General features: G+C 50.5%; 1 protein-coding gene across 5 annotated transcripts in view; it reads left to right on the forward strand.

Annotated features, from left to right (window-relative positions):
* RPS6KA2 (ribosomal protein S6 kinase A2) overlaps nt 1–4,060 on the forward strand; it is a 370,158-nt gene extending 366,098 nt beyond the window's left edge. For all 5 annotated transcript variants that reach the window (XM_087425031.1, XM_087425032.1, XM_087425033.1 and 2 more), the window contains 2 exons: nt 1,094–1,231; nt 3,584–4,060. In XM_087425031.1, the coding sequence (XP_087281157.1) occupies nt 1,094–1,231; nt 3,584–3,709 (264 nt within the window). In that variant the 3' untranslated portion in view covers nt 3,710–4,060. The remainder of the gene's footprint in view (nt 1–1,093; nt 1,232–3,583) is intronic.
* Nucleotides 4,061–10,028: the final 5,968 nt, after the last annotated feature.

Consider the following 10,028-nt stretch of genomic DNA (forward strand, 5'->3'; position numbering starts at 1 on the left):
TTCATTTTTACACCTGAAAATGGAAACAACAATAGTTCCAGGAGATATTTGTTTGAAGAAATTACCAAGATTAATGTTATCAAATATTAAAAGGCATTGGATTTCTCTATAGAAAAGCAATGTTGTATTAGGACATAGTATTTCTTTATTGTGGTTTATGACTAGAAATTCTGTTAATAATTCAACTTCACATTATGCTATACTCCAATTCATTTCATTTCACTTCAAAATGTGGTGGGAACACTAAAGGAAGGAGACTAGGCTAGTGGAAAAGCATGGATTCTTGCCCTGGGTCTTCCTTGGCACTTGGTTAACGACTATAAATGTCAACATCTTTATCTATGAAATGGGAAAATAATATTCGTCCTCTTCCCCAAAGACGATCCTGATGAGTCTCAAGAACAGATGCGTCACGTGTGAAGACGTTCTCATGAATGCTGTGCAGATGCTAATCACAGTTGTAATTGTATGTGCGTGTACATGTATGTACACGTGCGTACATGTGTTGCCACGTGTAAATGTAAAGTGGTGCTCTGTCTTCGAGCCAATTTTAGGAGTTTTTATTGTTAGTACTTTACAATCGAGCAAGAGAATCACCTCCTGGGCAGGAGCCCATTGTACATACGTGATGGCGACAGAGTGTCAGTTCCGTGGTTGGTGATTATTTGCAGCAAGTATTTGTGGATAGTCCTGATAAAAATCAAACTACATCCATTGTTATGATTTGGTTTATATCTGCAGGCTATTCATTATTTCTGCTTCTCTCTTTGGAAGGATATAATTTTCCTAAAATAATATTTTGATAACTTACACGTACCATTTAACATTTCCACATTTCATTTCTCTTTAGACATAACATCTTTAATACACTATAAACCTGGGGTGAATGGCTGAGTTGGTGATGGTTAAAATTCTAAAACCACTCACATACTTATAAACCTGAAAGTAAACATTTGACCCCCAAATGCAAAGACTCACTCTCAGAACAGCGGTAAGGTTTTGCCATAAGGGAGAGAAAAGGAATTTTGCCAGGAAGACTCTGTGAACCAGCACCAATTACCTCCCTTCTTCCCCTCTCCGACCTTCCTCACAGGACGTCGTATCCAAGATGCTCCACGTGGACCCCCATCAGCGCCTGACGGCAGTTCAAGTCCTGAAACACCCGTGGATTGTGAACAGAGAGTACCTCTCCCAAAACCAGCTCAGCAGACAAGACGTCCACCTGGTGAAGGTACCGACAGTGGGCATGAGAGCAAAACGGGCGGGGGAGACCAGAAAAGTTGCTCTGATACCTTGCGGTTAACCTAAAGAAGTCAGAGTGTGCAGAAAGGGAACCAATAACAGGCACAAATAGGTATCCCTAATTTATTTACTTTTCCACATTTCATCACCTATGTTCAGTGACACACAAAACTCAATAAGTTACAACATTCCTTAACAGTTACATTTTCTGTGTATGTGTGTGTGTAAGAAAGAGACAGAGACAGAGGAGAGCGAGAGGGAGAGAGAGAGAAATAGGAGACGGAGAGAGGGAGAGAGAAGAGACAGACAGACAGACGGAGGGAGACATAGAGATAGGGAGAGAGGAGAGAGAGACAGAGACAGAGAGATGGAAAGAGATAGGGAGGAGAGAGAGAGGCAGAGGGAGGGAATCTTGAGGCTGGACCAACTCTAGGTTTCAAAGTCCTCAATTCTAGACCAAAAATCTGCAAACTTCTCCGTGAAGGCCCAGAGGGTAAATATTTTAGGCTTTTTGAGCCAGATGTCTGTCTCAACTGCTTAACTCTTCTGTTGTGGCGCAGAAACAGCCGTAGACAATATGTAAGTAGACGGATGTGGCTGCACTTCAGCTACACTTTCTTTATAAAAACAGGCAGCTGCTGGGTGGTCCCGAGGGCCATGGTTTGCAGACCCCGGCTCTGCACACTGCTCTCTCACTTAATATTCCTAATAGATTTCACACGGCACATGCCACATGGAACTTGGCTTTGCCTCTTAAATTAGAGGGTCCTGAGACTGAGGGGCCATGAAAGAGACACCAGGCTGTAGACTGAGCAAAGACCAGGACACAACCAGCAGCTCCCAGCAGACGTCAGCAAGAATGTCTTATTCCCTGGTTCAAGAAGTTTTCAGGGGGCCGGCCCGGTGGTGCAAGCGGTTAAGTGCATGAGCTCTGCTTCGGTGGCCCAGGATTCGCAGGTTCGGATCCCGGGCGCACACCGATGCACAGCTTGTCAAGCCATGCTGTGGAGGCATCCCATATAAAGTAGAAGAAGATGGTCATGGATGTTAGCCCAGAGCCAGTCTTCCTCAGCAAAAAGAGGGGTATTGGCAACGGATGTTAGCTCAGGGCTGATCTTCCTCACAAAAAAAAAAAAAAAAGAAGTTTTCACCCACAGGGTAGCAGCTCATTTAATTAATGTGTCATGGTAGACCTTGCCATCTGACAGTCCCCAACCTTATTTTTTCTGACCTTGTGGTACAGTTATTACTTACGAGTCACTGCAGTCATGTGTCCCTGAACCTACCTAGAACAGGACAGTGGCTTCTGGTCACCTCGGTTGTGACGCACTGGCGCTCTCTTGTGCAACCCAGATAGACTGATGGACATCCAGAGGACTAGGGGGTGTACACTGCAGGAACAGGCAGGTCCCACCTCACACGCTTGGTGCTGGCTGCTTGGAGCCCTGCAAGGAGAAGGACTGAGGCCACACCACTCCCAGGCCTTAGGATCGGCCCATGGAGGGCTGAGACACATCTTGTACCAAATCCACTATTGTGGTAATACACCATGTTAACACACTAGTGCTGCTTGTCAAGGTATCCTGTCCCGTCTTGTACAGCCTTCCAGAAACGTTACACTCACCTTTTAGGTTACAATTTTAATACTTCCCTGTGGCCCCTTCATCTCAGTAGGATGTGTGAGACCGTGGGCCCCCAGTACATAAACCAGGCTAATGTTCCTATTCGACAAGTGATCACATCAGAGCTCATTTATCTCACGGGTGGCCTCGTATTCAGGGTAGGACCCCTCTTCTGAGAAGTGTGGACTGCCCCCAGCCACGCAGGGCTTGGAGTCATCCAGCTAGGAGCCGTCTCTTCCAAACCATCCTGAGGATTTAGAGTTCCTCCAAGATAAACTCAGCTGCCCAAGTCAGTCCAGCCTCCTCAGAGCGGCAAAGCTGGGGGTGGACAGACCCTGGCCGTTGTCACGCATGCACTCCCGTGGACCCAGCAGGCCGCAGGGCAGACCTGGCCCACTGCCAGAAGTGGAAGCCGTTGACCTCATCCTGGGGCTCTGAGCGAATCTGAAAAATCTACCCCAAGTCACAAGCATAGTGCGAGGTTGGCATGGGGTGGTAGATGGACCCAGTAATAAGGACAAAATCGTCATTATTTCCAAGGGCCCAGTGTGTGCTGGACACAGCAGCGAGCTCACTGCACTCGGTGCTCCAGCGGCCCTGCAGTGGTCTTCCCTCCCCCTGTGCATAGGGGAAACAGGCTCAGAGAAGTCCCTGCTCCAGATTCCCAGGCAGGAGTGGGTGGGCACCATGGTCACCAGCCCTTTCCCTTCGTTTTGCAGGGTGCGATGGCCGCCACCTACTTTGCTCTCAACAGAACCCCTCAGGCCCCGAGGCTGGAGCCTGTGCTGTCGTCCAGCCTGGCTCAGCGCAGGGGCATGAAGAGACTCACATCCACGAGGTTATAGCGGCCGGCAGGACCTGCACATGCCGCCGGGCTGCGGACGCCGGCCTGGGACCCCGCTCCCGGCCACCAGTGGAGGGACCGCAGCCCGACTCCAAGGCCCCGGCGCCTTCGCTCGGTCCAGTTTCCTTCCTCAGCCCGGAGAGGATCCAGACGGGGACCTCCCAACACCTCGCTGTGCCAACCTTGCCACCTCCTTCCCCCCAGCAAACCAAATGGACTCATTTCACCGCACACCACCCCGCTGACTGCCTGTAGGGTTCCTTCCAACTCTGTAGGTCTTTTACTATTATGGCTTATTATATTTATATGGAGAGATATTTTTTCCACTTATAAAGCCAGTAACTTGGTCAGATTTCCGGCACACGCGTCCTAGTTATTACGGTGAGAAGATGCACCGACCAGTGTATGACAGGGCCTTCCTGGGATTGGCTGGCTGCTCCGTCCTGGTGTCGAGAGTGGGCAGAATGACGAGTGATGGGGTGGGCTCCTGGCGCCTCCTGGACACCAGGTCCCCTCCAAATGATCCAAAGAGCCCTTGTCTCCTTGCCCCTCATGTCGGCTGCGGTGCTGGGTGTCCTGTCCTGTCACAGATCTGAATGGGGAGGAGCAGCCACATTTCACGAGAATCTTTGCCTTGGCAGCCGCATTTCACAAGAATGGCATGTATCCTGGGAAGGAGCCAGCTGAAGCCTGTGCCCACCCGTTCCTCATCCCGATGGAGGGCCAGGGCTGCAGGAGCAGCTCCCGCAGGCTCCTGCCCCTGGCTGGAGCAGTCTCAAAGGCCACCCGGAGCTTCCGAGAGCTTTGGGCTCTCCTGCCGGCTGAGGTCTCCGTCAGCCTGTGTGTGCTTACCCAGAGCAGTGGCTTTGCTGTGTTTGCTTTCTCTTTTCTGGTCCACGGAAAAGCTGTGACTGTTGGAAACCCTGAGCTCTCTGGGTCCCATCGGAGACGGGAGGGAGACATGCGGCCCTGCCCACCACGCTGGGGGCCCAGAGGGGGCTGAAAGATGAGTTACCAGAGGAGCGATGCACTTTGTAGAAGCCGTGCTTTGTGTTGTTTTGTGTTTCTGTTGCACAGATAGGTCTGTTTTTGACTGGTTGTTTCAATGATATTTAATATTTCCCTGGCAGTATGCGCACACGGTCCTGGGCGTGGTGCAGAGCAAGCAGGGCTGTGTGCTCCTTTGTTAAATAGAATCATGACAGGCCCAGCGCCACTGCCCAGGCCTGGAGGAGAGAACGCACATGTCCTTCACCCTTCTCCTAGCGGGGCCCCAAACCAGGGGAGACCTGCCGGGCTGCCAGGAGGACTCTCGCCTGCGCCTCAGTGACAGCCGTCCAGCATCGCTGAGGAGCCCTCTGCACTCAGGTGGGGGTGCTGGAGGTGCCTGTGGGTCTCAGCCACATTTTCACCAAAAAGACAATATTTCATTGTTTTGGGGGTTTATTTTTTGGGGGGTTTTTTGTTTTTTTTTTGCTGAGGAAGATTCACCCTGAGCTGTCCCTCCATCTCAAAAAAAAAGAAAAAAAAAACTCCTTAACTTGGTCTACTGTTTTCAGACCTTAAATATAAACTTATTTCAGAAGCTTTAATTATTCCACGAGGCTTTTTTCTTTTTCTCAGAGAACCACAGGAATAAAAGGTAGGGGACAGATTCCTGTACCTGTGTCCCCACAAAGCCCCATTAGGCATTGCTCATATTTTCTCAATAGAAAATGCTTTTTCCCAAGGCTCAAAAGACTTCTACCTATGGTAGTTTTGTTTTGGGTCTGAATTATTTCATTTATTAATAGAAACTTAGGAAAAACTGGATGGTCCTGAGGTCACAGGTTTTGCCCTCCTAGAGATCGGCAAACGGCATTCTAGCATCCGTTGGCTGTGCAGGCCACTCTTCCTCCACAGCTGCCAGGGCTCTGGCCTGGGTTTGTTTGCCTGTCGGTTTGTTTGCTTCAAGTCCCTGAGTTCTGATGGAGCGAGAGAGATATGAGAGAAATAAATGAGAAAGCACGGCGGGGAAAGTGGCCAGTGTATATTCTGTGTGCGCTTCCCTTGCACCAGCTCACTGTCTGCAGTTTCATCAGTGCATGCAGCCTTACATTCTGAACTCAGAACTCCAAAGGGATCCACGAGACTCACATGGCACCAAACTCTGCCCCTACCGTGTGGCTGATGCGCAGCAGCAGAGGCCACTGGCTCCCGCCTGCTCCACTAAACCAAGTCTACTTGAATGTCTGTAAAATACCTCTACTTTCTCACCCTTCTCCAGAACGCAGTGATACTTGAAAGCTTCCACAGAGACATCAGGAGATAATATTTTAAACTGAACTTTCAAAAATCTTAAGTGAAGTAGCAAGTGGCTGGGCTTTGTAAAGAGCAGTCGGTGTGGGAATGAAGGTATTATTACTATTTCCGTGTCACCTGTACGGTGCACCTCCACACTTAGCGAAAGGCTCCGTAGGATTTGCACAGACGGTGTAAGTGCACAGAGAGTTAACTAGCTGCCCCTGCTCACACAGAAGCATACCCGCTCTGGATCAAAAGAGCCGCAGACTTGGTCGTGAGAAATCTGAGCCCTGCCTCTCAGGCCTCCCAACCCACCGCCGAGCAGCCCCTTCCTGGTGCCGTGGCAGCCTCCCCACCCCATTTGAGAGAAACGCCTGACTCGCCCCGAGGGTGGGAGAGCTTTCACAGATGCCCCCCACCAAGTCAAACTGGGCAGGAGGGAGGTTTCACGTCCATCCTTAGGTCAGAGTGTCCGAGATTTTAAACTAACTTTGTGTGCGTTGACGTTAGGAAGACTGTTGGGTTTTTTTGGCGATGATTGTATTTACTGTTAGCCAGTGTTGCTCATCACACGGTGTTATTCCGCAAGCCGCACGTTGGGTTTGTCCCTCATGCTTTCCTGACTCTCAGGCACGGGATACATTTGATTTGCACTCCGTTCTCTTTCCAACATGGTTTTGTTGCCCTGCACCTCTCATAAAGATTCTAGAGTAGAAAAGGACCCCGTGTGGTGAGGAGAAGACAGAAAGTGAACCCAGTGTCGCTTCAGAGCCCAGGAAGCCACAGGGCAGAGACACGGCCTCTCCACGCTCGTGGCCGCCGGCGCGGAGCACGCTTCGGCCCCGACCTCCGACTCAGCACTTTGTTTACAGCCTGCCGTTATGTTTACAGGTCACTCGTACATTCACGCTTTGTATTTTATGTTTGAGATGGGCGGCTGCTGTACAGATATTTATTACGCTTTCCAGACTTTCTGAATAGATTTTTTTTTTAATAAACATGAGTTTTATGAAGTGTAATATTTTTCTAGCATAACGGTAACCTTTGGATTTTCTACATCGTTACTGGTAGTAGCCTGCAAATAAGCTTCTTCCTCCCCTGTCCCCCAGCACCATCTCCCGGCTGCTGCCAGCCTCTGTTGCTACGTACGAGAGGGCATCCTCATGGGGGAGGTGGGGCCGTACCACCTGCTCCACACTGAAAGCCGTGTGTGTGTGTGTGCAAGGGTGCTTGTGCATGCATGTGTGGCATGTGTGTGAGTACATGTGTAAGTGCGTTGTGTGGTGTGTATATGTATTTGTGTGTGTGTGCATGCACATGTGCACATGAATGTGTGTCATTGTGAGCATGTATTTGCATGTGTGCAATGTATGTGAGCATGTGTATGTGTGTGGTTTATGCATGTGTACATGTTCGTGCGAGTACATGGGTGCATGTGTGTGATGTGTGTGCCTGTGTGCGTATGCATGTGTTGGGTGTGAGAATGTATGCACATGTATGTGTGGGGTTGGTGGTGTGCGTGTGTGTAGTGTGTATATGTATGTGCATTGTGTGTGTAGTGTGTGTTTGCATGTATGCAAGCATGCATGTGCAAGTGTGATATATGCGTGTGCACCGGTGTGTGGTGTGCTTGCATATGCATTCCGCACAGAGCCCGGCCATGTGATGGGATGGGGACGCTGGCAGCAGGCAGTGGACAGTCTTGGTAGCAAGCAGGTGGCCCAGGGGTGGGCTGCTGGGGGCCATCCCCACTGCCTCCTGTGTGCTGCCAGCTGCCCCCCCACGCCCGTCCTTTCTTTATACAGAAATAAAACAAAAAGCTACACTGCTCTTCAACATAATTTCTTCTTCCCATTTGGTAAACTCCTAACCAGCATGCGTCAGCAAGTGAGAGACACATACACGTTTCTGCCATCATTTTCTGGGCTGCTTCCCCAGCGGAGTGAGGGAAATCTTTCAGACTCACTGCACAGGCAGGAGCTTTGAAACCACCGAGGAATTTCAGGGCCAAGAATTGATGCACAAGACATTCTGCCTCCTGCTACACCAGAGTGTGCAGAAAATGCCAACTGAAAAAGATGCGAACTGGGAAAAGCATCTCTTACATCCGATGTGTGTTATTTTCTATGGTGCCGTAACAAATTCCCCCAAACCTGGTGGCATGAAACAATAATTCATAATGTTACAGTTCTGGAGGTCAAAAGTCCAAGACGGCTCACCTGGGGCTAAAACCGAGGTGTCGGCAGGGCTGGGTTCCTTCTGGAGCCTCCGGGGGATCAGAACCCTGCTTTCTCCAGTTTTTAGAGGCGCCTGCCTGTCTGGGCTTCTGGCCCCTTCCTCTGCTCTCAGAGCCAGCCACAGCAGGTTGAGTCCTGCTCTTATCACATCGCCCACCCTCCTCTGCCTCCTCTTCCACTTACGAGGACCCTTGTGAGGACATTAGCCCGCCGGGATGGTCCAGGACACTCTTCCTATTTGAAGGTTAGCTGATGAGCAGCCTTTGTTCCACCTGCCACCTCAATTCCCATTCACCACATAACCTGGCGCAGTCACCAGTTCTGGGGACTAGGACGTGACATGTTTTGAGGGCCCGTTACTCTATCTGCCACACTAGATCGAGCTGAGCATGGATCTGCTGACGGCTTTCAGCCTATGTGTCTGTTCAGAGAGGGGAGGATGAGGTGTCGAGAACTGTGCCATTTCTGAGGCTTTGCCTTGTCGCAGCTGTGAGTTAGCCTCCTGCAGCCTCACGGATGCTGGACCAAGACCCGAGACCAGGGTCGGAGCCCACACGGCCAACAGCATGACCCCGTGTACACGTCAGTTCCCCTCGGCCCCCGGTCTCACGGGAGTGATGGAGAACGGTCCAGGCAGAGGATGCACGCAGTGTGGGCTGTGTCACAGCTGGGCACCCTGATTTGGGAAACTCCAATCCTTTGTAAGGGACCACAGGCAAGCTGCCCACCCTTTGCCCCAGAGGGGGACACAGTCTCTATCTTTCCAGGCTGTCGGCTGTGCAAAGGTCCTTGAGAAGACAGTCCAGTGACTGCTCACACGTGTGCAGAAATGCAAGACCCGTGGGGATTTGCCTCCCAACAACAGCAGCTCTGTTGTGTATCTATTGTCCCCATATGCTGAACTGGGTGTCATCTGAGAAACCACTGACAGGTGGGGGAGGAGGCGGGCTTGTGGGTGGGCTGCTGCCTTTATCTCTTGGGGCCGTCCAGCTAACTCTCAATCATAAAGGCATCTGAGGATATAAATAGCCACCTTTTGTAGGACCCAAGATGGTCCTCCAGGCGCCTTTCATGCAGAAGATTGTGTATATATTCTCAAATTCAGCTAGTCACTTGTCCTAAATAACACCAACCCAGGCCGTTAGTATTTGCTCCGAGATGCTGAAGACCAGAGAGGCATGTAAAGGAGCCGCAGACCTAGACTCCTCGTTTCAAACGCAGTCCCACGGTCACCCAATTCTAGGGGCCAACAAGTCCCTGACATTTTATCTGGTCTGTGACCTTCTAGGTAAAGTGAGTAAACTGATTTTCTAGGGCAGGTCCCAGCGTAGCTCGTGACTCGTGATCTAGACTCGGAGGCCTTGTGTCAGGTCCAGTCCTGCCACCCACGTGGCGTGGACACATCCCCGTCCCCGTAGCTCGGCCTACTCGGCCTAATGCAGAACAAGGACACCTCCCTGTACGTGAGGGCACCCTCTTCACTCTTTTTCAGTTTGTCCATGTTTTTACATAGCGACAGTAGTTTCAGAATTGAGGGTGGAAACAGCCTAAATGTGATGATCCCTCATGGCAGAGTCACTAGTTCAGAAAACATTTCCTGAGCGCGGACCGCATGTCCATTGCTGGCCTGGGAGCCGCAATGCAAACAACAAAGCAACAAAGCAAAGTCCTTCTCTGTGAAGCTAAGCTTCTCAGGGGAGAGAGAAATGAACAAGTAAACAGTAAAATACTCAGTAGGTTCCAGCGTGATGAGTGTCATGGAGAAGAACAAAGCAGAGCAGAGCAAGGAGATAGGAATTC

The sequence above is a fragment of the Ceratotherium simum genome, chromosome 38 (assembly GCF_057802395.1).
Source record: "Ceratotherium simum simum isolate JZ-2026a chromosome 38, ASM5780239v1, whole genome shotgun sequence".
Lineage (NCBI taxonomy): Eukaryota > Metazoa > Chordata > Mammalia > Perissodactyla > Rhinocerotidae > Ceratotherium > Ceratotherium simum.